The 23,988-nt window shown below is 45.8% G+C and overlaps 7 protein-coding genes across 14 annotated transcripts; 4 read left to right on the top strand and 3 right to left on the bottom strand.

Moving 5' to 3' along the window:
• The first annotated feature begins 291 nt into the window (after positions 1-291).
• Positions 292-2,171, top strand: CG11035 (uncharacterized protein). 2 transcript variants are annotated; one of them, NM_001316540.1, is made up of 1 exon: positions 292-2,171. In NM_001316540.1, the coding sequence occupies exon 1, from the start codon at positions 394-396 to the stop codon at positions 1,087-1,089; it is 696 nt and encodes a 231-aa protein (NP_001303469.1). In that variant the 5' UTR covers positions 292-393; the 3' UTR covers positions 1,090-2,171. The 2 variants fall into 2 exon arrangements, with proteins under 2 accessions (NP_001303469.1, NP_649763.1); NM_141506.3 differs by having other exon boundaries at positions 292-1,162.
• CG10903 (uncharacterized protein) lies at positions 1,156-2,890 on the bottom strand. Of its 2 annotated transcripts, NM_001275436.1 has the most exons (5): positions 2,752-2,890; positions 2,319-2,375; positions 2,218-2,255; positions 1,590-2,155; positions 1,156-1,519 (listed from the first exon to the last, which is right to left on the bottom strand). In NM_001275436.1, exons 2-5 carry the CDS (start codon positions 2,355-2,357, stop codon positions 1,332-1,334), a joined length of 831 nt encoding a protein of 276 aa, NP_001262365.1. In that variant the 5' UTR covers positions 2,358-2,375; positions 2,752-2,890; the 3' UTR covers positions 1,156-1,331. The 2 variants fall into 2 exon arrangements, with proteins under 2 accessions (NP_001262365.1, NP_649762.1); NM_141505.4 differs by lacking the exon at positions 2,752-2,890 and having other exon boundaries at positions 2,319-2,474.
• Positions 2,511-17,091, top strand: CG2747 (uncharacterized protein). Of its 6 annotated transcripts, NM_001275435.1 has the most exons (8): positions 6,127-6,524; positions 8,232-8,648; positions 8,708-10,348; positions 10,410-10,683; positions 10,812-10,844; positions 11,352-15,093; positions 15,841-15,861; positions 16,296-17,091. In NM_001275435.1, exons 1-8 carry the CDS (start codon positions 6,460-6,462, stop codon positions 16,619-16,621), a joined length of 6,519 nt encoding a protein of 2,172 aa, NP_001262364.1. In that variant the 5' UTR covers positions 6,127-6,459; the 3' UTR covers positions 16,622-17,091. The 6 variants fall into 6 exon arrangements, with proteins under 6 accessions (NP_731206.1, NP_001163548.1, NP_001262364.1 ...); NM_169205.3 differs by lacking the exons at positions 6,127-6,524; positions 15,841-15,861 and adding an exon at positions 2,511-2,656; NM_001275434.1 differs by lacking the exon at positions 10,812-10,844.
• Positions 3,755-4,848, top strand: ImpE3 (Ecdysone-inducible gene E3). The gene has a single exon (NM_080169.3). It carries the CDS (start codon positions 3,820-3,822, stop codon positions 4,795-4,797), a length of 978 nt encoding a protein of 325 aa, NP_524908.1. The 5' UTR covers positions 3,755-3,819; the 3' UTR covers positions 4,798-4,848.
• On the bottom strand, positions 16,691-19,510 carry Pbp95 (PSEA-binding protein 95kD). The gene is made up of 3 exons (NM_141503.4): positions 19,002-19,510; positions 18,335-18,890; positions 16,691-18,274 (listed from the first exon to the last, which is right to left on the bottom strand). Exons 1-3 carry the CDS (start codon positions 19,461-19,463, stop codon positions 17,127-17,129), a joined length of 2,166 nt encoding a protein of 721 aa, NP_649760.1. The 5' UTR covers positions 19,464-19,510; the 3' UTR covers positions 16,691-17,126.
• Positions 19,511-20,099: 589 nt separating this feature from the next.
• On the top strand, positions 20,100-22,394 carry CG10435 (uncharacterized protein). The gene is made up of 3 exons (NM_141502.3): positions 20,100-21,170; positions 21,584-22,006; positions 22,067-22,394. The coding sequence occupies exons 1-3, from the start codon at positions 20,232-20,234 to the stop codon at positions 22,190-22,192; spliced, it is 1,488 nt and encodes a 495-aa protein (NP_649759.1). The 5' UTR covers positions 20,100-20,231; the 3' UTR covers positions 22,193-22,394.
• On the bottom strand, positions 22,283-23,901 carry CG3223 (uncharacterized protein). Its single transcript, NM_141501.2, has 3 exons — positions 23,672-23,901; positions 23,182-23,598; positions 22,283-23,123 (listed from the first exon to the last, which is right to left on the bottom strand). The coding sequence occupies exons 1-3, from the start codon at positions 23,811-23,813 to the stop codon at positions 22,435-22,437; spliced, it is 1,248 nt and encodes a 415-aa protein (NP_649758.1). The 5' UTR covers positions 23,814-23,901; the 3' UTR covers positions 22,283-22,434.
• Between the last annotated feature and the right edge of the window lie 87 nt (positions 23,902-23,988).

Below are 23,988 nucleotides of genomic sequence, written 5' to 3'. Positions count from 1 at the left end.
GACTGGAACCGTGGAGCTTACGTTTTGCTTTTTTCATCATAGCCCAAACAGCTGACGAATTTCAACTTTACTAAAGTCTTAAATTTTTAACTAAGCCAGGGATTACAAATATTTTTCTGATATATCTGTAAAAACTTTTTTGAAAATCATTTATTCTGTAAATATTTTCAAAATCTATCTTTTATAAATTAATCAATTACAAGCTCTTTTTCCTCTTTCAGCTAATTTTTTGCTGTACCTGCACCATTGGTTCAGAATACTATCGATCTATCGATAACAACGATGGCGAGGGTGAACAAGTTCAAGTTCAAACAGCTGATTCGATTTGTTTTTAATTTTCATGTGATATAACGAAACCAAAACAAGTGAAGCGGGCGAAAGAACACATCCAAGATGTACCAGCACAGCCCAATGTTGTGGCGACCTCTGCTTCTGCTGCGTGGCCTCTACCTCAGTCAACGCCACCAGATGAGCCACTACGACGCACTGGGAATCAGGCGTCAGTGCACGCAGAACGAGATCAAGGCAGCTTACTATAAGCTCTCGATGCTTTATCATCCGGACAGGAACCAAGGAAGTGAGAACGCAGCCAAGAAATTTCGGGAGATCAATCAGGCTTATGAGATTCTGGGAAATTACCGGCTGCGTCGACTTTACGACAAGGGAATCGTACATACGGCAGGCGCCCAATATGCCCAAGATGTCCACGATGTAGCGGAACCCGTAGTCGAGGACGATGCGGAGACTAAGTTTTACAAGTCGCGATTTCAGAAATCGCGTGTATCTGATTCTGCGGGCCGTACGCCCATCTATGACTTCGACGAGTGGTCGCGAAATCACTATGGTAAATCATTTGACCGGAGACAAGCCGCCCAGGCCAAATACGATCGAATAAAAGTGCAAAGGGAGACCAACAGAATATCAGGCCAGACTGACATGGTCCTGCTGGCCTTTATCTTTGCCGGAGTGGCCGTATACCTGATGTTCCTCGCCGAAAGCTCCTACGACACTCCCAAGCAGAAAGCGAAGGAACGATACAGACGCGATCAAGAAGAGCGAGAACAAAAACTAGTCGGGAAGCAATCTTAGAATTCTCTAGTCTTCAGCGTACATAGACTTAAGTTAAATGAATTAAATTCGAAACAATATAATTTTGTGAATTAAAGATGTGTCCGTTTTACTTAAGATGAATAGCAGCGGGACTTATACATATGTATATAAACATCCAACGGCATTGTAATATCCTTAATCTGACTCAAGATCTAAAACATATAGACAAAGCCGCAATTAGAGATTAGGTCTGTCACTAATTTTAAATGTAACAACTTTATTCAAAATTTGCCGCTGCGCTTGCGTGCAGTGTACTTTGTGTCAGGACGGGTTTCCAACCCCTGGCGACGTCGACGCTCTTTCTTGGCTAGGATCCAATCGCGGGATTTCTTTGGCGCTTTTCCCCGAGCCTCACGGCAAGCATCACGTTTCTTTATATAGTTTACACGACGTTCCTCTTCAGGTGAGCCTACAAAAGCAAAGAAAAATGATGTGAAAGTAATTATTAGTTTTCTATAATTATTATTATTAAAACTAACCCAAAGCCTGCGGCAGCTCAGCAGATCCTCCAGTCATGAGCACCAGGTAGTACTTCTTAGCCTTGGCAGAGTTTGGATAGTCGACAACCAATCCTCCGTAGAATCCCGCCTTCATGGCTTGCGAGGTTACCATCTCGATCTGATCGGAGTTCTCCGGATAAAATTGAAAGACAGCTCGCGCGGTGCGTGTCAGACAGGAAAACAAGGTGGTAAAGAACTTCAGCAGGCGCTTGTGGGGATTGTGATACGACTTGTCCGCATTGCAGAGCCATTGGAGGGCAGAGATCGAGATGGCGCCGTCGAAAGTGCCCGGCTTAAAGGGCATTCCCTCGCCCATGTCTCCCAGAATGACATCCCCAGCAACCTCGCGTTCCACGGCGATATCGAGCATAGACTTGGAAATATCTATGCCGATCCACATGTGCTCGCTGTCCTCAAGAACGCTACCTGAGAGTCCAGAACCACAGCCGATGTCCAAAATCAACCGAGACTCATCATCATCCGGGAGCGCCAATAGTTCCAAGGCACGTTCGGCCATTTCTACTTGGATCTCAATGATGCGGGTGCTAAAAAGTTCTGGTTTTTATGAGTTCGAACATATACATACATATCTATCTAATCTACTCACTTTGTGGAATATTTCTTGGCCTCATCATCGTTGTAGAACTAAAGGAATAAAAAATTGGTGAGGGTTCACTTGATGGGCAGTACGTTATGGCGTATACTCACAATTTCTGGCGGCGCCGAATGCTCTGGTCTTCTGGCCATTCTTCCTATATTATTTATCTGTAATTTACAAAGTTGTGCACAGAAATTCTGGAGCGTTTAGGTAAACAAAAAAATAAGCACATGTGCAATCAACAAGCAGCTGTTTCTCATTCACATCGAAACGTAGACAAATGTTTAGACTATCGCCATCGGCCAAAGTTATCGAGCTAGCCTACACAAACCGTATCGCAACGCAGTGAAAATTCGTGAAAAATTCAATTTTTCCAGTAAACTAAAAGCAATAACCATGTGAAGAGAGTGATTTTAATTGTAAACTTGTTTGTGCACGAAGTGAACCGGTGAGTTGAGTCTGAAAGCACGTCGAAATTGAAAACAAAGCAACCATTTGCATGGGGCCAATTTGGGTGTGGGAGTGTGCCAGTGAAATTGTTACCTGTGTGTGTGTCTTGGTTCTGACGCGTCAAAAAATACACATGACACTATTAAGTGCTAATTGGCCAGGCGGAAGTGCAAAAAGTTTAGGTGTGCGAGTGTGAGGCCGTTATGTCTGTGCTAAAAAAGCAGCGGCACGGCTTGCTTAGGAAACCCGTTATGCTAAGTCGTTTACCGTGCTCCAATTTCCTCGAAAAAAGCGAAAACTCATCTAGACGGCAACACAAGAGCAACAACAACAGGTTAATGCTTCTCAAACAGCTGTTTGCCGGGCTCCCTTGCTCTCCTTTTTTGATCGACAGCGGTCATCAATGGCTCTCAAAGTGTCGCACTTGCAAGTGATTCTTAAACTGCACCAAAGATGCATTTAATTTAATGTAAGAGCTTTTGTACTCCTTGCAAATGAATAAAGCACCCAAAATCAGGTTTATGTGCGGTTCGCCTGCTTTCTGCCTGTGTTTGTGCACACTTTGCATATTTATGACCAAACTGGTTGTTCTTTTGGCAACGGAACATCTTTCACTCTTTCCAAGAACAACATTCTCCGCCAAAAGTCGGTGGTTACAAAATTTACGCAACAAGCGGCGATCGCGGTCGCTGGCCTCTCCACTCAACGAGTTTGCTAAAACCCCCAAAAAATCGCATGTGAAAAGTTGAAGCCCAACACCGAAGCTATAAGTATGCTCAGAAATCATTGACGCTATTCCATTAGGGCAAATGATTTAAAAAGGAAAACCGAGAAGTATTGCTTTAATAACATTTATTAATAGAAATAAAAGATTGTGATGATACTCAAATTAATATAAAATCAATACAGATTAGTTGTAATCGTTTGACCCTGAAGATTTTTTTATATTTTCTGCGCGTTAAAATACCTTTTGAAAGAGTATAAGCTAAAGCCGAACCCGCTGTCACCCATTTTGAAAACCAGATACAGATACGGAGACAAAGACAGATGCAGAGCCAACTACAGATGCTCGCTGGTTGCTGGGAAGAGTCGCTTCAGTTGAGTGCCTCCATTCCCCCAGAGTAAACCGTTCCCGCCAGAAGAAAGTAAGAAAAGCGAGAAATGCGCAGTGGGCTAACGGTTCGTCCAATGCTGGTGGTGCTTCTAGTGGGTCACCTAGTGGATCCAGTGGCGCCGGCTAACCTACTGACTAGCTATCTGCCCGCCTCCATGCAGGCCTTGGCATACTATATTGACCTGCTGCAGTACGAGCCACTATCAAGCACAACAGTGGAGCCTCCTTTCAGTGCGGATGAAGAAGGTATGGAATCCACCACTGCAAATCCGCGCCCATCCACACCGTTGCCCACGAGGATGAGAACCACTACCACAAGGCGACCGATTGGAGCAGGTGCGTCTGGATCTGGTGGCATGGGCTGGTGGCAGCCGCCAAGTTGGTGGGAAACGCCGAAGAGATCATCCACAACCGAGAGACCCACATCGCCACCCACTGTGCCGCACCGTCCGGCAATTTTTGCACCAACTGCGCCGCCGGAAAAGTCCCTTGAGGGCAACGATCTATTTGCAGAAATCAAAGATGATAGCGACTTTGATACCCTGCCTTTGTCTTTGATCCGTGATATTCAAAGCGAGCGCTACGACTTTACCAACGATGTGGAGTCACTGGATAACTTTTTGCGCCTCTACGACGATAACTACGGAAGGGCCGCTTTCGGTTCTGAGTCCGCGATGGATCGATGGAGCACCGCCTCGATCGCAGGCAAAAAGAGAGTTCCTCCCACTAAGCCCTATGTGGATTTCCTGCTGGTTTACGATCTGCTAAAGCGCGATGCTAAGGCGGCGAGTCTGAGCAAGTACGAGGGATATTCCGAGAATCTGCTGGTGGAGCTGCATGCCTTGTCACAGGTTTCGGCGGCCAGGCAATTGTATACTCTATTTAAAAGGATGTTGGACCGGGGCGATATCCAGCGCAGTGACGTGGTGGCCCGCGTGCAGGGAATCGCCAAAGATCTGGGGAATCCCAAAAGCCCCACTTCCAAGGCATTGACTTTTATTCCCAGCATGCAGTTTTTACCTTAAGCTCTTAGCATAAGTCGCAATAAAGTCGAAGGACCTACTGACCTTACAATTGTGTGTGTACTTTGATAAATTCGAATTTTTGTTTTGGGGAATAGTCACCCAAAATCAGTTTGAAACAAGAGCTGATAAAATAGTTTATATATTTATTTGAGCACATTTTTTAGAAATATTAGACAGTGTACAAAGTTTTGTTTATACATAATTTGTAGTGCATTGTTGTTTTATTATTGCAGATTAATCGGGGCCTTGTGCAAGGTTTCTAACATTTTCAATAAAATAAAAATCGAAGCAACTATAACGCGATTTGTGCTTCTCACTATATTATGTAACTGTTAAATCAGCCTTGGCACTTATAGATTTGATTAATCTTAGGACATAAGTAAATCAGTGAGTCGCGGTCTGAAATATAATTTGACTTGCAACTGGCGAGGTAGGGTTAATTATTCGCCTTATGTATTATTTTCTCTGGTCTTTAAAAACCTAAATAACCTTTTTTCAGTATCTGCTTTTAAGCAAATTAAGTATAGAACTTTTTTCTGAATGAATTTGGATTTGGGACCGATTCTAAATCATTCGGTAGACCCTTTACGGCCGGAAGTGCCGCCAAACGTGTTCTCTTAGGACAAAGCAAGCGGGACAATTGTCGCAGGACACTGCACCTGGGCTTCCCTTCACCCGAGCGCCGAATCAGCGAAACGACTTAACTGACACATTGACATAGTTCACGCCAATGCGGGTGTGTGCGGACATCGGTGTTAATGTGCCCAAAAGTCTATAACAGTGCTGGCTGCAAATTGTTGCTAAATCAGCTGCGATTCTAGCGTGCGACGTCATCGCCCGCTCTCTCACAAGCCGCTCTCTTCCGGCAGCACTTGCCACCCACTTGTACTCTTCTCGAACGTGCCCCACAGCGGGTGTTTTTCCCGTGTTCTTTGCGCCGCTCTTTGATTTTATTTTGTTTTGGCGCTCTCTCACTTTAAAGTTCGTACATTCGTACACTCGACTTGTGTATACACTTTTAAAGGCCTTTTTTCAAGACATATATTATGCAAATATTTGCAAGGAGGAACACACTAATTTACCAAACGTTATTTTGATATTAAATAATAATAAATAAATTAATAAAATAAAAATTAACTTATTATTAAAAAAAAAACTCATTTTTAAAAGAAAATTCCATTCTATTCGTTGGAAAAAATAAATGAAGAAACACGAACGAAGGCGTTGGATAACATTTGGCAAGACCGATGCTATCCTTAAAAAGTGTATGAAGAGAGAGAGAACACTTTTTACTTGGTGGGTTTGTGCTCGCCAGCGCTCTTTCATTTCATTTTGTTTTTGTACTCGGTGCGCGAAGCAAGTGTAAGCGGATCTGGTCTGGACCTGCATCTTTTCCAGAGTTGCGCCTGTAATCCGCTCTAATTCGGTTTTATTTTTTCGCAACTTATGCTACATCGAGTGACAAGAATGAATTGACCTAGTGTAATTGAAAGCAAAACAGTAATATTAAACAAAATCCATTGGAGCAGTTAAAAACGTGTGCTAAAAGTGCTTTTGTGGAAGTGTTATCGATTTGTGTGAAAGTTGCAGGCTGCTGCAGATTGGCGAGAGAAACGGCGAAGAAAGTTTTCTGGAAATGTGAAGACACAGCAAATCACAACAATGGAAAACTTAAACTTTGCACGCACGCCGCAATTTCTGCGCAAAGTTATCTCCGAGGCGCGCAGGTAATTTCGGGAAAAAAACAAAAACAAAGCTGGAGGGTGGGTTAATCGAGGGAGGGGGGGGGGGGGGTGTGTGTGGAAAGTGGAAAAGTCAACCACCACCACCCAAAAGAATTCACCACTCACCGGCGAACGAGTCACCCTGATGTTCCCGTAGTGCACAGGACAAGTCTAGCCGGGATTTCAGTTCGTGGCTGCTTCTTGGTTTCATTTCCATAGCTGGGCTGCACCTTACAGGTTTTACTTGTTTTCCTTTTGTGGGCGGGAAAGTGGTCGCCAAAGGAGGCGGTGCAGCAGCCCAACGGCGTCTTATGTAACTCGAGCCTGCAGACGTCAATGGTTCGGTGTCCTCACGCCTGAGGATTATTTCGCCTTGTATGTACGCACAGCGGTGGTCAAAATAATAGCACTGAAATACTCATTGAATGTATGTATGTATGAAATCAGTCTGTATTTGGCTGAAGACTAAATAACTCTTTTTGTAATGATTCACAATAGCTATAGGTGGTGAAAAAATGTTGCGTAACTAACTAGCTTAGAGTTGACAATATATATTCCTTTTACTGTACAGTCAACTAAGAATTAATATGTGAAACTTTTTCGAATAAGGGCACTTTTACATGGCTGGATGTTTCCAGTAAAGCAATTACTGCAAACGACCTTCCCCAGCACCATGGTGCTCCAACGCCCCACCATTAAAATTGCAGCGCACCCTCGAACATCCTTCCCATTGTCTTTTCTTACCCTATTACCCATAGCCGGCGGACATCATTTCGCACATAGCACACAAATGACGAGGACAAGAGCCGCCGCCGCCGCTTCGGACCCCTTTGATTTTCCGAAGAAAAGGTCTTTGTTTCGATTTAATAATTTGGCTCCTCTTGACTTTGCCGCCATCTGTGTCAATGGGCGCTGCTATCGAGCCCAAGGCGACAGCTCTTTGCCGCACTTATCAAAGCTGGGTGACAGTGGGAGTGGGTGTGTGGATAAAACAAGAAAATAGAGCGGTTGTGGGTGTGTGGACTTCCTAGTCGCTACCAGTGCAGTTTCCGTTCGAAGCGTGGCGGCGCATCGATACATTTGAATATGTTTCTGGGTTGACTTCATCACCGTCATCATCGCCGTATATATAGATTGAGTGATGCATACTTTTCCACACAATACCACTGGGAAGAGCCGCGCTGGGCCCCTTATCCACATAAATGTGTATTCCGTAAATTGATTGCTCTACTTATTAGTGGCAAGCTTTTAAGACATATTTGCTTTGTTAAGCGGACACAATTTCCAACGTTTCTGTTATAAATAAAAAAAGGTCATCTTCTTAATAGTTATATTTAATGAAGTCGTTTTCTTGACAATTTTTTATCTATTTTACAACTTTATAAATATGGATTGGCAAAACCAATGTTTTTTTTTTTTTCAAGTGGCATACTTACGCACGTATATACATTATATATTTGTTAGACATTGATCTATAAATTTAATGGATATAAAAGTTTAGTATACCACTTAAATAGTAAAAAAATAACAAATTTTGAAATGTGATCAACAAATTGTAATCGATAATGCAGCTGTCCGTACTAGTAGACTCAAATGGCAAGGTCAAAGGCCGACCGATTCGTAGCGAACACAATCATCAACCATATGTTGCGTTTAATTGATGAAACATTCCGCAATTTATATTGTTTTTTTTTCTCGCTTGCTCTGCAGATCGTTTATAAACAGCGACCATTTTTCCGCCTCATCGACAAGGGGACGCTCGGAAACTGAGGAGGAGGCTATATCCGAAATGGAGCTGGCCCACACTTTGATCCTTAATGAGGATGCTCTCAAGCAGTTGCCCGAACACAAGCGGCCTGTGTTCGAGTTGGAATGGCTGCGCTACTTGGAGAAGGCCCTGCCACTGGTGTCCAAAGCGGAGATCAAGGCGAGCCAGAAGAAGCTGGTGCAGCAGCTCTCTGAAAGAATCCAGGGCGCACCAGGTCCGCCCATTCGTAAGCTCATTGCTAGCGCGTTGGCCACGCTATTCTCCGTTGGTGACACCTTCATGCTCTTCGACACCGTCAACGCCTGCAATGACATCCTGAAGAACAAGGACGACTCGCCCAGCTACTTGCCCACAAAGCTGTGAGTAAATTGCATTTATAAAAATATAAAAATCGAAACTGAGTCTCTTTTATCCCTAGTGCCGCCATTTGTGTGCTGGGCTCTATGTATGAGAAGCTGGGCAGGATGATGGGCCGCACCTACGAGGATACGGTGCAGATCCTTATTCGAACGCTTCGCAACGCTGAGTCGCAGGCGCGGATTGAGATCATGCACACGCTGGAGAAGGTGAGCGCTGGCATGGGCACAGCCATTGCCAACGTGCACAAGGATATTTACAAGGCGGCCAAGCATTGCCTGTTGGACCGAGTTATGGCTGTTCGAGTGGCTGCAGCCCGCTGCATCCTTAAAATGATATACAGTGCACCATTCCTGTACCAAACGGAGCTGGAAAGCTTGGGAACATTGTGTTTCCGAGCCTTCGACGGCAGCAACTATGAAGTGCGATGTGCGGTAGCTCAGCTGCTGGGAACACTTCTAGCCTATACTCAACAACTGGCAGAAGCGGCAACAAGCAAAAAGAAACAGGGACAAGCGGTGGCTATTCAAGCGGGCAAGGGAGCTACCCAACGCTTGGTTTCCCTGGATGAAGCTCTGGGCATTCTCATGTCAGGTTTCCTTCGTGGTGGCGCATCTTTTCTCAAGGGTACCGGAGAGATTATCAAAGGCAGCTCAGGTGTCAACCGTGAGGTGCGAGTGGGTGTAACGCATGCATACGTGGTTTTCGTGCAATTCATGGGCAGCGTTTGGTTGGAACGACAGTTAAGCACATTTCTGGCACACGTTTTGGATCTCGTGGCCAATCCAAAGGCAGCGTGCTCCCACGTAGATGCAGTGTATTCACGGAAATGCATTAGCTTTATACTCCGATCAACGATTGGAAAGATGCTAGGCGAGAAGGCGCAGAGCGCTGCCTGCAAGGAACTGGTCCATCTGGTAGCCAAACAGATGAACTCAATTGACTTCAATCCCGAGAACGCCAAGGATTCTAATCAAGAAACACTGTTCAGTCAGCACCTGCTGGTGTGTGCCCTCCAGGAATTGAGTTCTCTACTTATTGGATTAGGAACCACGGCCCAGAACTTGTTGGGAGATCAATCCCTGCAAGCGATCGATGCTACCTGTGCCGTATTGGTACATCCCTGCGCCGCTGCCCGTTTGGCTGCCGCTTGGTGCTTACGATGCGCTTGTGTGGCGGTTCCTGGGCAAATCACGCCACTAATTGATCGCTTTGTGGAGGCCATCGAGCAGATGCGATCCTCGCCAGAAGCAATGGCCGGATATAGCTGCGCTTTGGCGGCAATTTTGGGAAGCGTTCGGTACTCGCCATTGGGCATACCCCACACAAAGGGAAAGGTCGTGTTCAACTGTGCGGAGGAACTGCTGCGATCTGCTTCCCAGAATAGCCGCATGTCGCTGCACCGTACCCAGGCCGGCTGGCTATTAATTGGAGCTATAATGACTTTGGGATCGCCGGTAGTCAAGGGCTTGCTGCCGCGAATGCTGCTACTGTGGCGGAACTCTTTCCCGCGGTCCAACAAAGAGCTTGAATCGGAAAAGGCGCGCGGCGATGCCTTTACCTGGCAGGTGACCCTAGAGGGCAGAGCTGGAGCTCTTTCTGTAATGCACAGCTTCCTGCTTAATTGCCCGGATCTCCTGAACGAAGACATAACCAGACGACTACTCACCCCCATCGAAAGCGCCCTGGCCATGTTGGTCAAGTGAGATTCATCTTTAATATTCAGCTTATCTGTCATGCTAATTGAATCCTTTCTTTTCCAGCTTGGCATCTGTCCTAAAGAGCTATGGAACCCAGCTAAAGGCACCGGCAGCTATGGTGCGGCTTCGTCTCTTTGAAACGCTGACGCTGCTGCCTGCTAATGCGCTAGAGGCCTCCTATACCCATCTTCTTCGCATGCTCGTCTCGGAGTTTACTCTTTCGGATAACGCGGCCAACACTACAAACTCATTGTTGCGGACGCTTTGTCATGGTGATGATTCGATCATACTGGGCACCTGGCTGCAAGAAACTAATCATCGCACCATTGAGGATCAGGTGGGTTTAATTTGGGAGTTTACGTATATCTTCCTGTTCATGTGTGTGTACGCTCAACCAACTGTCTATCCGTGAACCCGAATTCACTTTTTTTCCACCCTTCTCTCTATAATTGTGCATATCCTAAGATGGAGCCCAATCGCAAAGTCGATGGCGAGCATGTAAGTGGAGTGCAATACCAGTGTTTGTTTCGAGTTCTATTAAGTCGTTATATCTTACATTATATTAATTACTCAACATTTTGCGATTGATTTTGATACTTATTTGAGCATGAATTCAAATGTCGAAAATTGGATAAGCTTCCAAGTGTGAGATTTTAATCTGTTCAAATACGTGTACATACAATAAATAAAATAGATGCTTTTGTAAAGAGCAAATTTTATTTTAAAATTCCGATATCGGTTGTTAAGCTTCGATATGCTTTCAGTAAGCGTATTTGTTGTTAATTTTTCAACAATAGCCTTTGATTTTTTGAGAAAATCATTTTAGCAATAAGCCATATCGATTTTGCTTTTTTCTGCATGCATACATTTTGAATAGTTAATTTGAATTGCATTCTTTTTGTCATACCTTGTTACTAAGGTACTACCAAAGACACTAGAATAATGTCTTTGGTACTACATATTAATTGGTAGCATTACTAATTAAAACTTTATTGTTTTTTTTAGCTGCAACCCAATAGCGCCGCGGGATCTGGCGCCTTAGAGCACGATCCATGCTGTTTGTACCGTCCCAGGTCTGCCCAAGGCAATGGATCCAGCTCGAATGGTTCATCAGCAACATCTACTGGTGGAAGCAACGGCGGTGGAGGAAGCAACATTCAGCAGATCAGCAAGGCCCAACAGTGTCCAGGACCATTGCCACTCGGGGTAGCAGTGATCGATATGGCAGTGACTCTGTATGGAACCATTTTTCCCAAAGTGGCAAACAAGCATAGGCTGCAAATGCTGGAGCACTTTACTGAGTGCATTCGCCAGGCCAAGAGCAGTCGCCAAGAAGCCGTTCAAATGAATATCTTTACGGCTCTGCTATGCGCTCTAAAAAATCTGACAGATAGCAAGACAAGCCTAGGACAGGAGGATGTTCGAAAGAGTGCCACGGCATTGATAGTTGCTTCGCTGACGAGTGCCAACTCTACCATACGGTGTGCGGCTGGAGAGGCCTTGGGTCGATTGGCCCAGGTCGTGGGAGATTCTCATTTTACCGCGGAGTTGGCTCAAAATAGTTTTGATAAACTAAAGTCTGCCAGAGATGTGGTCACGAGGACGGGACATTCACATGCCCTGGGCTGCCTGCATCGCTATGTGGGTGGCATGGGCTCGTCGCAGCATCTGAGCACCAGTGTATCTATCCTTTTGGCCTTGGGTCAAGATAGTGCATCGCCAGTGGTACAGGCTTGGTCGCTTTATGCTCTAGCGCAGATTGCCGACTCTGGAGGACCAATGTTCCGCGGCTACGTGGAGGCAACTTTGACGCTGTGTCTGAAACTTTTACTTACCGTACCCCACGCTCATGTTGATGTACATCAGTGTGTGGGCCGTGTAGTCAATGCGTTGATCACCACCGTGGGACCGGAGTTGCAAGGAGGAGGAGGCGCAGTGGCCACCATGAGAGGATCATTCCTCTGCTCAGCAGCTCTTCTTCAATCACATTCGGATCCTCTTGTACAAGCTGAGGCTATTGGCTGCCTGCAGCAGCTACATCTTTTTGCCAGTAAATCTCTGCAACTAGAGGAGTTGGTACCCACGCTGGTTGGAATGCTAGCCTGTAACTATTTCATACTTCGCAAGGCCTCCGTTTCCTGCCTCCGTCAGTTGGCCCATCGAGAAGCTAAGGAAGTGTGTGAATTAGCTTTAACTATTAACGCCGAACAACTTCCGGATTTGGTAATTACGGAGTATGGACTTCCAGGGCTGCTTTTCTCACTGCTCGACACAGAAACGGATGCCGAGATGCTGAGAAACATTCACGATACACTCACATCAATGCTCCAAATGCTGGCTGCAGATAATCTCAGCTCCTGGTTGAGTCTTTGCAAGAATGTGTTAACCGTTGCTGTGGAAGGAGGACTAAATGATGATCCCGCTGCTGGGGAACAAAGCAAGAGCAAGGAGGCTGGTGGAGAAGATGATGAAGAGGACGAGGAGGAAGAGTATGCTGATGATGTAACAGAATACCGAGCAGAGGAGAACACATCCACCCATCCAGCAGTGCAGCCAAGGTGGCCCACTCGTGTTTTCGCCGCCCAGTGCGTGCGGCGGATCATAGCCAGCTGTGAGGCTGCCAGTTCAGTGCACTTTGATCTCCTGCAGGCTAAGGAACAGCAACTTATTCGTTCTCGCGGAGATTACCTCATCCTCCATTTAGCGGAACTTATTCGAATGTCCTTTATGGCTGCCACCTCGGACTCGGATCAATTGAGATTAGAAGGATTGCGCACCCTGCAGGAAATAATCGATCGATTTGCTAACGTTCCGGAACCGGAGTTCCCTGGTCACCTACTCTTGGAGCAGTTCCAGGCTCAGGTGGGAGCTGCCTTGCGCCCTGCTTTCGCGCCGGATACCCCCTCCCATGTGACAGCTGCTGCTTGTGAAGTTTGCTCAGCGTGGATTGGATCTGGAGTGGCTCGCGACATAGGAGATCTAAAAAGAGTTCACCAGCTGTTAGTCAGTTCCCTTGATAAGCTTTCCTCAAAAACCAACAGCACTCAGTTATATAACGAATCCATGGCTACTTTGGAGAAGCTAAGCATTTTAAAGGCGTGGGCAGAGGTTTATATTGTGGCCATGATAGGAAATGGAAAGGCTCCGGCTTCCCTACTGAATCTCCAATCCCAACAATCCGGCTTTCAATCCTTAACCAATCTGGAAACGGACTCGGATGTTCCTGACAGTAGGGGTGAAAGTCTTTTAGGATTAGTGCAACCTGAGCTCCACAATCTTTCAACACACTGGCTGAGTGCTATGAAGGATCACGCCTTGCTGCTTCTACCTGCGGAGTTCCAATCCCAACTACCGCACGACGGAGGAGCCTTTTACACCACGGACACCATTAATTCGTCAAAACCACATTACATGACCAGTTGGCCCCCAATCCTCTATGCCTCCGCACTATGGTTAAGGGATGAAGGGTTCGCCCGTCATCTAGACACAAGTGAAGCCGCAGCTGAGTCCAACAATAATCAGATCACTCATGGATCTTTGTCAGCGGATCGCTTCCATATGATCTTCGGCATCTGCATGGAGGCGCTCTGCAGCATGAGAAGCTCTGAAAGGCCGAGAAACATTGTGAGCTGCCTTCGCTCACTGCACAGCATCTTTGATTCTGATTGGGCTAGGAGGCAGTTGGTCAAGGATCGGGCTTTAACCATTGAACTCTGTCATGTTCTACATCGTCAGATACTGACGAGAGATGAATTACTCGTACAACTTCTGTGCGTAGAAATTTTAAAGCAAACAATCCGCGCTGCTAGGGAAGACTTAGAAAGAAAACGGGACGATAATGCCAATTCTGAGGACGGAAAGGGTGGAGAGCGACATGGAGAAGATGATTCTATGCAGCCAGGAAGCTCGCATGTCTACGCCGTTCTGGAGGTTTGTCTTTGCCTATTTGTTCGCCAAATACCTACGATGAATCCCACGAGGCAGGGAGCTGGTGGCTCCGGCTTACAGCTGGACTTTGCCTATGCCAAAATGGCCACTGGCTCGTCATTCTTCTCGGTGCTCGGCGATGAAAACGGCCTGCTAGTATCCAGCGGACTGCAGTGCGTCGAACAGTTGATGGATTTGTGTACTCCCAAAGGTGCCCTTGCAATCCTGCCCACCGTCCTGTATATGACAACCAGTATCGTTAAAGAAATCGCCAACAAGTCGGCCATAGATAGTACTATCTTGGCAAATACGTGTGCTGTGAAGTCTGCCCTGCAGTGCTTGCGATCCGTTTGTGTCCACAAGTGGGCTAAAGTAGAGGAGACAACCGAGGAATGGCAACAGTTACTGCAAAGTGCACTGGCCACCATTGTGGATCTCACCAAAACGGCTGGCGATAACGAGGAAAGGAAAGTCGACGAGGTCACTATGCTGCTGGCCATCACTGTTTTTATTCTACATACTCCCGCCTCCGTTGTGGCTACACCTTCATTGCAATATCCATGCATTAATCACTTCCGGCAGTGCCTGCAGTCGGAGAACCTCTCGGTGAAGCTGCGCTGCATCGAGACCACGCGATCGATCTTCGCTCGGGCCGAATTGAAGACGGCAACACCCTACATCCACGCACTTGCGCCTAGGATAATCGAATCGTTGTATGCGGAGTCCAGCAAGGTGCCCACAAGCGAACTGGAGCTACAGGTCACCCTGGAGAGCATCGTTACCGTGGAGCAGCTTATAGACTTGTCGGAGCCGCAGAACCGTAAGTAACTGGTTGTATTTGAAAATCATTAAGCTTGGTCCTTCTTTAAATCTCGGGGTACTCCTGTTTGAGAAAGAATACTTAACCTTAAGAACGTGTTTTTGTTTATGTTATATAACTAGATTAAATAATTATACCTTTGGATTTAGGAGGGATATATTTGGAATTATAATTCATGGAAAATAGTGAAAAGTATGAAAGAGGTGGAAGAAAGCGTTTTCGACCCTATAAAGTGTATACATTTTTTTTCAGTATCAGAAGGCAAATCTACTTGGCCGTGTCCATACGTGTCTAACGGATATTAAATAGTCCAGGAACTCGACTATATCATAATTAAATGATTGCTAACTAATAAAAATTGATCATTGATTGATTATAAGGACTTCTTCGAATAATGTTAAATTGTGACTAGAAAGGATAAAATTCGACATAACTTTCATTTGGTGCAGGAGTACCCCATTTTAGAATATAGTTCTAGCAGTTCCCCCTTACCCGCCTTAATAGTTAACACACTCCCCTTTCCAACATAATTAGGCTGTTCTGTCGTATCGATCTGTTTTCTTCAAATATATCTTCGAACGCAGCCAAAGTATTGGTTTAAGTACATTCATTTTAAACTTCACACGATGGGAAGGGAAAACGAAATAAGTTATTATATATTTGCTCTTTTCTCTGTCTTCTCTTTTTATCAAATCACAAATCATTTACAAAACATTAAAAAAAATAATATTTAAAAAAAAACGTTAGGAAACATGAACTTGCTACAAGGTAAATAGAAGAGCTCGATCATAAACTCACACGTTTCATGTCAAAAAAGCGTTTCAGAAATATAAGGCATAACTGTTCACACTTACACACGCGTTGTAAATTTACTCCTTTTTCATCGGTCTGCTAAATGGAAATGAAATTATTTTCCTACCATTAAATATGAACATTCTATTCGTTTTTTTATTTATGTTATCTTAACTGCCTTATAGTCATGAATTGCAACGTTTATTGCACACTCAATGTTTTTCAATGCACCAATCCATAGCATAGTTCCTAGTTCTTGTTGTCAATTAAAATTACGCTTTAAATGTTGCACGTATGAAGTAAAAGTACGGGATGAAGCGACTTGTCCATCTCTGTGAATTGATGTTCCGTTTAGCAAGCCCTTAAACTTAGGATTATAATATTAATTGTTCCTTGTCCACACTTCACAGATATTCAGATGCTGACTCTGTTGGTCCCTGTGCTCATTGGCTTCCTAGCGGAACCCAGTCGACTCCGGACGCTGCCAAAGTATCAACGGCAGCTGCACGACCAGGCGCTGCAGTGGCTACTGAAGATCGGTCCGAAATATCCGCAGGAGTTTAAGGCCCTGATGGGTCAAACACCGGAACTGCGACAAAAACTAGAAGCGGCCATTCGCAGCCAACAGCAGTCGATTAACATTGCCCAAAAAGCAAGCGAGGCGCAGAGGAACCTGCTGGCCAAGCCGCAGAAGCCTACGATCAAGCTGAAGACGGATTTCAGTAACTTCCAATGAGCGCCTCCCCCGGGAATCGAACAAAATAGTTCTCAAGCTGCTAGTGCTATCATAAAAATGCTTTGTAATACATTGTTACCGCATGAACAATAGGATGGATCGGTTCTTTTTATATTGAAAATAAGGTTTAGACAATTTTGCTCTAATAACTAAATATCCGGGATAAAAGTTTTGAAAGGATTGTAAAACGGCAACTAAAATATACATTAGTTTTTTTGACTGCTTGTGTATTAAATTGTTTCGTTTTGCAGGGCGTTTTGCTATAAATATACCTTTTTTCAAACCTAAGCAATATTTTTAAACTACAATCAGAAAAATGAGCCACCCTAATGCACATCGGTCCGGCATTTGATTTTGCTGTATGTGAAATACGTTAAAAGTACCTACAAGTTTATAAATTATTTGTTAGCCATTGTAATGAACTATTATATAACGCGATATGAAGTAAAAAATATAAACTTTTAAAGCTTAAATTAATCAATATTACATATTTACTTATTAGTTCCTATGGAACTGTATATTCCATTTCCAATTCCTGCTTGACTGTATTAATCACTTCATTCTCGCTAAGCGGCTCGGATTTTAGATCATTCTGTGGTGCCGGCTCTGGATCGATTAATTCAACATGTGTACCCATTTTTGCATAATCGTGTTTGGGGCGTGGTAAAGAAACTAATGCTGATGGTAAGTCCGTAAAGAGTTGTGATTCCAAGCGGCTGAGAAGAGTGGTACGATAGAAAAGAGCTTGCAACCGCTTGCGGAAAAGCTGGATGGGTGGTAAAGATTCATTGTATTCGAAGCTACGTGTTTCCGTATCCTTGCGACAATCTCCGGAAAGAATGCATAAGGCTCGAAACCCCATCATAGTTGACCAGTTGGGTGGCAAAAGTGGGCTCTTCATATCACCTTCCTCGTCCGGAAGGTTTCGGATCATGCTGTTGTAGCACTTAAGCACATCATTTGGCATAAATATGTTTTGTAAGAGCGAGGGTCGAATTGGTGGCTTATATGCAAGAGCTCTGATCACGTAGGCAAGGTTATAAACGTCTTTTGGAACTGGAAAAGTTTTTGGAGTGCTCAGCGTCAGATTATAACTAAACTTAAAGAAGTTGCAGAACTCTATATCAACTTTCGAAAGTCTTGAGAAACTCTCTGCCTGTCGCTCGATCCTAGCCTTTTTCGATTTGGGACCGCGCACCCGAGTTCCTTTCGGGGGGTTATCATTAACTAATGACTCTGGGTCCTCTTGCCACTCTTGCAAACGCTGCGCCCAGTTATCAGAGTTAACCAAGGACACCTTCTTCGATCGGCGGCGTGGCAGGTCTTCCACTTTTGCATTGGGATTTTGTTCAAGGAATTTCTTGATGACTAGGAAGCGGGTTCGACAGCTGGTCCGCGTGTGATTGCCCAAGAACGTGGCACAGTTAAGCCACTGGGAAGCCCCGTATTGCGTTACGAAGCTCATCAGCCGTGTGTCGTCCTGAACGGACCAGGAGTCGGTCTTGTTGCGTTGTGCCAGTACATTGTGGTAGCGAGTTCGGAGTTGGGTTAACGACCGGTTTGGGAAAAGAGAACGCGGAAAACAGTGAAACTTTCCATTGTACTCTTCAACGGCGGCGAACAGCATCATGTCCTCCTTGGTAGTGAAGGGTTCTGCAGTTTCAAAGGAGCGAAATAATAAATTAAAAATTATTCAATATATTGGGTACCTACCGTGACTGATGCTAGGATGCAACACGTAGTAGTAACGACCAATCAGCGTTGATTTGGACTTGTCCGGGAAGTATTCCACGACTTTTTTCCAGTTTATTACACTGTTTGCCGTATTCCTATCAACGATCGCCCTTAGTTTATCGTTGTCCTCTTCGCTCCAGCGGTGGCTGTTCTTTGGCTCCAGCAGAAAACGTAGGGCGGTATGAAAGCGTACGAAGCACTGATAGTCGGAACGTCGGTCTAGCGACGCGGCTATCAACTCCCAGTTCTGCATCCTGTTCGCAGTGGCCACCGCCAGTAAAGTTTCGTCCTCCTCGGGTGACCAATCGTCTCGCCTGAGATCTGGTGTTAAGTAGACCCTCCACATTGCCTCACAGCTATATGGTGAGTGCCGATATTCCAAGTCCAGGGTGCTGATCTGGTTCCAGTCGATGCTGAAGCTACTATCCGCAGTTGCCAGCAGACTTACCAGTGTACTTAAGTGTCGCTCGATTGGCTTGCGCTTCAGGCTTCCGCTGGGCAGCGCATTCGTACTGTGGGCCCTATGCTCCAGTAACTGAGAATTGAGTTTTTTATAAAACAGAATATTAGTATTGCTATTTAACTTTTCATTGCTATTAAATGGGTATTTGGCAATCAATCTGAACCACTCGAAGGGTCCACTCACCTGTTGTTTTATACCCATTATCACATTCTTTTTGTCTAGCAATGTCCATACATGTCTGGAGTGCATGTCAAAGTCGGTGGGAAACATCTCCGTGTGGCACCGCGCCTCGTAATCCTCGTTGTTAGGACAGCTTCGACCATCGATGTCTCGGAAAAACAGGTTGCCCTTGAAGCGAAACGTGCCCTTCCGCAGGATCGCCCCGCTAAGATTGAGGGAATTCGGGCCGAAATGGGAACGAGGTCGCAGCCGGCGCACCAGGATGTCCTCGTTCCGAGAGAAGCGGGCCCTTACTACTTGTAACATGGCCAGAATTTTGGTCCGGACTTGCATGAGCCGGCGCTGGAGCTCCTGATTCAGCTGCAGTGCGTTGGCGGCGCTCGGCTTCGCTGTGTTCTGCAAGAGGGCCGAAATCTCGTCCATAAGCTGCTGCTGGTTTATGCGCAGATCATCGGCATCGTCCATTGCTCAGGTTGTTTTGTTTACATTGCCTTTGACTTTAGCGATGAACTATTCCCGGCATCAACTATCGATAAAATGGTTGCAATGGTCGAACTGCATTAAGCAAATTAATACCCTGCAAATAAAGTAACATTGAACATTACATAGGAAATTGCTGTATTATTGGACTAAGACCTATTAAAGAATAGATAGAGATAAAATAGATATCATAACTGCCATTTTTCGTCCTTATTTATTCCCAGAAACTTTGGTTTTATCTAGTGGAAAGAACATGATTTCAATAAACTCAGTTGTAAAAGCGCGGGATTATTTTAAACAAAAGTTTGGTCAAAAATAGTTTTTTAGAATAAAGATCTTAAAACTATCCGCCATGCACTAAATAATGATACCCTTGGTAACAAAAAATATTTAGTATGTCAAAATGTTTTGTAATTTTAATTTTTTTATGTTGTATAACGTGATCTGTAGAAACTATTAATGTATTCCGATTTTTGTTAAGCCTTTCATACGCCCTCAAATTGGCGAAAATTTGGGTAGATTTAATATCAGCTGTTGTCAAACTCGCAACCAAGCCTGAGTACACCTAATTAGGTGAGCATCTCAAGGAAAAACGATATTCAACACTAGTCGAAATTGGCGAATCAGCAGTGACCGATGACAATACCAATCGCCTATCGCTGCTGCTCGAGAAACAACAAAAGAGAACAGAGAAAAAAAAACGCGTAGTAGCAACTTAATTAACAAAATTCGTGGTGAATGCGCTAGCATAACATGGAAGATGTCCCGGTCAAGATAGTCGAGCGCTACAAACCACCGCCTGCCGTGTACCACCTGCCGCAGGCGACCCTCAATCGCCTGTCGCAATTCCGAGAAGGTTTCTACACGGATCATCCGGATTACCAGTATGACTGTCAGCTGGAGAGGGCCGTGCTGAGTCAGGCGCAACGATGGCGCCACCTGCGTCGCCAGCAGCGCGAGGAGCGAGCCAGTCGCCAGGAGCGTCGCAAGGAGGAACGCCAACGGGCGCTGGAGGCGAGACAGAAGGAGATGCTTGGAGCAGTTGATTATCCTAGTGCGGACGACTTGTCATCGGATGAGGACGAGAAGGAGCGAAAGAAGAACGAGCCCGAGCAGAGGGACGAGGAACAGCAACAGCAGCCACCACCTCCAATCACCGCTGAGTCACGCGACTCTTCCCACGAACCAAAGTCAATAAGTGTGTGTAATTTTCACAATATCTTGCAGCCCACCATTCTGAGCACCACTCCAGTGGTCAGTCCGCAGACGCTGCACAAGCGTAACAGCTCCCTAAACTACGCAGACTTTGAGTACAATATGAACTCCACACCTTTCGACAATATCGAGCTGAAGACCATCAACGATCTAGACATACTAGCTCAGGTTCTGCACCAGACACAGCTGGAGAAGCGCATAGATCAACAGCAGCAGGATCAGCAGCAGCAGGAGCCGCCGCATGAGGATCATTCCAAGGAGGAGCAATCTGGCAATGAAGTGCCAGCTCCGGTGGAGCTAGCAATGACTACGCTGGCGGAGACCAAAGCGACGCTCGACAGCGTCAATTTCCATGTTCACTGTGATGATAATGCGGACAGGGGCGAGCCAAGCCACATTCCAACCACGGCTCAATACCTAACGCCCATGTACAGCGCTTCCGCCCAGCAGCCGTTGCATAAACCGGAACACTTTCAGGTGGGACACTTTTAACTAGTTAAAGAGCCTTAATAATATGTTAACTTGATTCTTTTGAATGTCACACTATCCTTGTATTCTCAAAATCCAATCCTCATTACTCATTAAATTGTAATAAAAGAGGAAATTGTTCATTCACTCACAGTATACCATTTAATCGGGATGATTTCTGAGCATTTGCAGGTAGATTACCTAAAAATAAATAACTCATCACAAGTCGAGGGTGGGGCTATTGCTCAAACTAATTAGTACCACAATTGAGGGTGTAATATATTTTGACTGAGCTTGAGTACGATCTTAGCATGGTCTTATAAACCAAGTATTAGTCCGATACCCAATATTTTATTTCAATCGAAAATAAGTTTTTTTCAGACGCTCCGATTTAAAATATGGGCTAATTATTATTTTCGCAGGTGTACCACATGCAGGGCTACAGTCACCAGCCCTTCTACCCTCCGCAGCAGCATTCTTTCCAACAGTTTAGCAACTACCAAGTCAATGGATTCGGGACTCAAAACCTTTTGAAGGCTCCTCCAGCGCCTTCCTCCGTGCATGCGCTCAGCCAGTCGGAGGACGAGGTAGCCACGAAGTCAAGGAGTGTGCCTGACATCCTGCGGGAGCTGAAGACGGAGCTGCAGCAGGCGGAGAAGCGTCGTACCCGCCTGCACAGTCACAACGCGGAGCAGCAGCCAACGGTGGAGTTGGCAGTGGACAGAAACTCCTTTAGGGAGCTGGCTGGTCCGGCACAGAAGTTGGCCCAACGTATCAGTACTATGGGTTTCCCTCTGGAACGGGTGGCAAAGGTGGTTAGTCTATGCGGTATCGACGATAAGAAGGTAAGTCAGTTTCGAAAACTTTTGCAAAATGCATTATTCCGATCTGGGACGTCTTTTCAGATTATCGAACACCTTATTCCACTGGGAGAACTTCTGGACCTCGGTTTTGACGAATCGAAAATCTCGGCGGCGCTACTCAAGTTCAACAATAATAAGGACAAGGCGCTGGACTATCTAATCAACTAGTATAATTTAGTGGAAACCTTTTGTACGGCCGGCTTTTACCCCCATGCCCAAACTCCGCAATCCCACCCCAATTAGCTTACAAAGATGACTCCTCTAAACGTATATTTAATTATTAAAAGTTATTAAGAGATATTCCTTGCTTAAGTTGGGAGTTTAATGCTTCAGAATCCTCAGCAGCAGAATAAATATAAGTCCGTAAAGTAAGCACATTATGTTGGCTTTTTAGTCAATTCCGATCCTTATTAATTCATGCTCAGCATAAGCAGATTAATAGCGTGTTCCACATTCCCATCGGAAAGTTCTAGATAACTAACGTTCTGAGTGTGATTAATGAAGCCCATGGCGGCCATGGTACGCAGTTGTTCGGTGAACCGATGGCGACGGTAGCGGCGTGGCAGCACATCACTGTCGTCTCCACCATCGTCCTCGTCATCTACATCATCGGCTGGTGCTGTGGCGGCTTGCTCTGGTACTGGTCCTTCTCCGGACTCCACCTCCATGTTCTCCACAGGCGCCGGTTGATCCTGCGACAGGGACTGAAAAGCGCGGGCCAGCTCGTTGCGGAGCAACTCTGAGGATATGGATCCGCTGCTGATGGCTCCACTGCTGCTTCCTGCGCCTGTTCCCGCTGCTCCTCCAACGCCTGCTAATGGCGCCGAGGTGGTTCTAGGTCTTTCATCACCCTGCACGGCCTCGTCCGCGTTTCTCTGCGCAATATTCGACAGTGAATTAAACGGGGTCACGTTAGCCAATGCGTTAGCCAGTTGCTGGCGGCTAATCTGACGGATGTTGGCCATCTCATCACGCCGATTGGCGGCCGCGGCAGCTGCCACGGCTGTGCTGCTGCTTCCACCACTGCTGCTGCTGCCTGCACCCAGAGAGTTTTCCTCCTCTGACGAAGTAGTAGACTCCGAAGCAGCTTGCTCCTGCACTAAAAAGGAAGAAACGGGTAAAATATACAAATCAAGAATAGATACGGCATTAGTTACACTGCGTGGCCGAGCTATTTCTGGCTAGCTCCTTGCGAATGGTGTCCACTATGAATGGAGCGGCCTCGCAGATGAGGGGATAATCTTTAACGAGATTTTGGACCACTTCCGGCTCGTGCAGCATGTTGAACAGTACGGAGTCGCGAATAAGGGCCTGGGCGCCCAGATTTCGCCTAAATTCCGGATACTCAGCGAGTATCTTCTGCAGAATGTTGAACCGCGAGGTAACGCTGATTTGCAGGTGCGAGGTCAACGAAAACAGCTCTTGAATATGCTTCGTGTTGATTTCGGCGGCGGCTGGCGGCACATACGGCGAGTAACGTTTAATCTTCTGAAAGCAGTGGATCACGGCGTTGGGCTGCAGCGTTCGGTTGAGGGTGTCTGCGTCCTCCAGCACGCGTCCGTGGTGGATGATCTCTGCAAGTGCGCAGCAAATGACTTGACACAATAGAGACAATGGACAGCGATTTGAATCCCGAGGGTCACTCACCCAACTCGCTGGCGTCGAATTGCAAGTGCATCTCTTTGGTCACCACCGCCTTTAGGTAGGCCACATCCCGCGTCAGATCGATGTTGTGTAGGGGATGCACATCGCTCAGCTTGTTCTTCAGAAGCGCGTACACGGTATGCATAGTGCGTTGATGTAGAATCTGCGTAATATTTGTAATTCACTATTTTGTCTGGGTGATTTTGTTTTGTTCAAAGACAGTTCGGAACTGGTTCCAACGAACCGCCTTGAACACAGGGTGACCCTTACATGCCCCGATAGCCCGAACCAGACTGATCGGGTCGACCGACGATTTAAAA

This window comes from Drosophila melanogaster, chromosome 3R (genome assembly GCF_000001215.4).
Source record: "Drosophila melanogaster chromosome 3R".
Taxonomy (NCBI): domain Eukaryota; kingdom Metazoa; phylum Arthropoda; class Insecta; order Diptera; family Drosophilidae; genus Drosophila; species Drosophila melanogaster.
Note: the sequence above shows the minus strand (reverse complement) of the source record. Positions and strands in the feature narration are given on the sequence as shown.

What these genes read in the sequence shown, in the direction of transcription:
- CG11035 (NM_001316540.1), top strand. Translation starts at nt 394, where the DNA reads ATGTACCAGCACAGCCCAATGTTGTGGCGACCTCTGCTTCTGCTGCGT.
- CG10903 (NM_001275436.1), bottom strand. Translation starts at nt 2,357, where the DNA reads ATGGCCAGAAGACCAGAGCATTCGGCGCCGCCAGAAATT. An exon ending in ATTCGGCGCCGCCAGAAATT is followed by an intron (nt 2,256 to 2,318) that starts GTGAGTATACGC and finishes TTATTCCTTTAG; the next exon opens with TTCTACAACGATGATGAGGC. An exon ending in TGAGCTGCCGCAGGCTTTGG is followed by an intron (nt 1,520 to 1,589) that starts GTTAGTTTTAAT and finishes TTGCTTTTGTAG; the next exon opens with GCTCACCTGAAGAGGAACGT.
- ImpE3 (NM_080169.3), top strand. Translation starts at nt 3,820, where the DNA reads ATGCGCAGTGGGCTAACGGTTCGTCCAATGCTGGTGGTGCTTCTAGTG.
- CG2747 (NM_001275435.1), top strand. Translation starts at nt 6,460, where the DNA reads ATGGAAAACTTAAACTTTGCACGCACGCCGCAATTTCTGCGCAAAGTT. An exon ending in AGCTACTTGCCCACAAAGCT is followed by an intron (nt 8,649 to 8,707) that starts GTGAGTAAATTG and finishes TTTTATCCCTAG; the next exon opens with TGCCGCCATTTGTGTGCTGG. An exon ending in CTTGTCGGAGCCGCAGAACC is followed by an intron (nt 15,094 to 15,840) that starts GTAAGTAACTGG and finishes AAAAAACGTTAG; the next exon opens with GAAACATGAACTTGCTACAA.
- Pbp95 (NM_141503.4), bottom strand. Translation starts at nt 19,463, where the DNA reads ATGGACGATGCCGATGATCTGCGCATAAACCAGCAGCAGCTTATGGAC. An exon ending in TAATGGGTATAAAACAACAG is followed by an intron (nt 18,891 to 19,001) that starts GTGAGTGGACCC and finishes CTCAATTCTCAG; the next exon opens with TTACTGGAGCATAGGGCCCA. An exon ending in GCATCCTAGCATCAGTCACG is followed by an intron (nt 18,275 to 18,334) that starts GTAGGTACCCAA and finishes TTGAAACTGCAG; the next exon opens with AACCCTTCACTACCAAGGAG.
- CG10435 (NM_141502.3), top strand. Translation starts at nt 20,232, where the DNA reads ATGGAAGATGTCCCGGTCAAGATAGTCGAGCGCTACAAACCACCGCCT. An exon ending in ATAAACCGGAACACTTTCAG is followed by an intron (nt 21,171 to 21,583) that starts GTGGGACACTTT and finishes TTATTTTCGCAG; the next exon opens with GTGTACCACATGCAGGGCTA. An exon ending in GCGGTATCGACGATAAGAAG is followed by an intron (nt 22,007 to 22,066) that starts GTAAGTCAGTTT and finishes ACGTCTTTTCAG; the next exon opens with ATTATCGAACACCTTATTCC.
- CG3223 (NM_141501.2), bottom strand. Translation starts at nt 23,813, where the DNA reads ATGCATACCGTGTACGCGCTTCTGAAGAACAAGCTGAGCGATGTGCAT. An exon ending in ATTCGACGCCAGCGAGTTGG is followed by an intron (nt 23,599 to 23,671) that starts GTGAGTGACCCT and finishes GCGCACTTGCAG; the next exon opens with AGATCATCCACCACGGACGC. An exon ending in AAATAGCTCGGCCACGCAGT is followed by an intron (nt 23,124 to 23,181) that starts GTAACTAATGCC and finishes CTTCCTTTTTAG; the next exon opens with TGCAGGAGCAAGCTGCTTCG.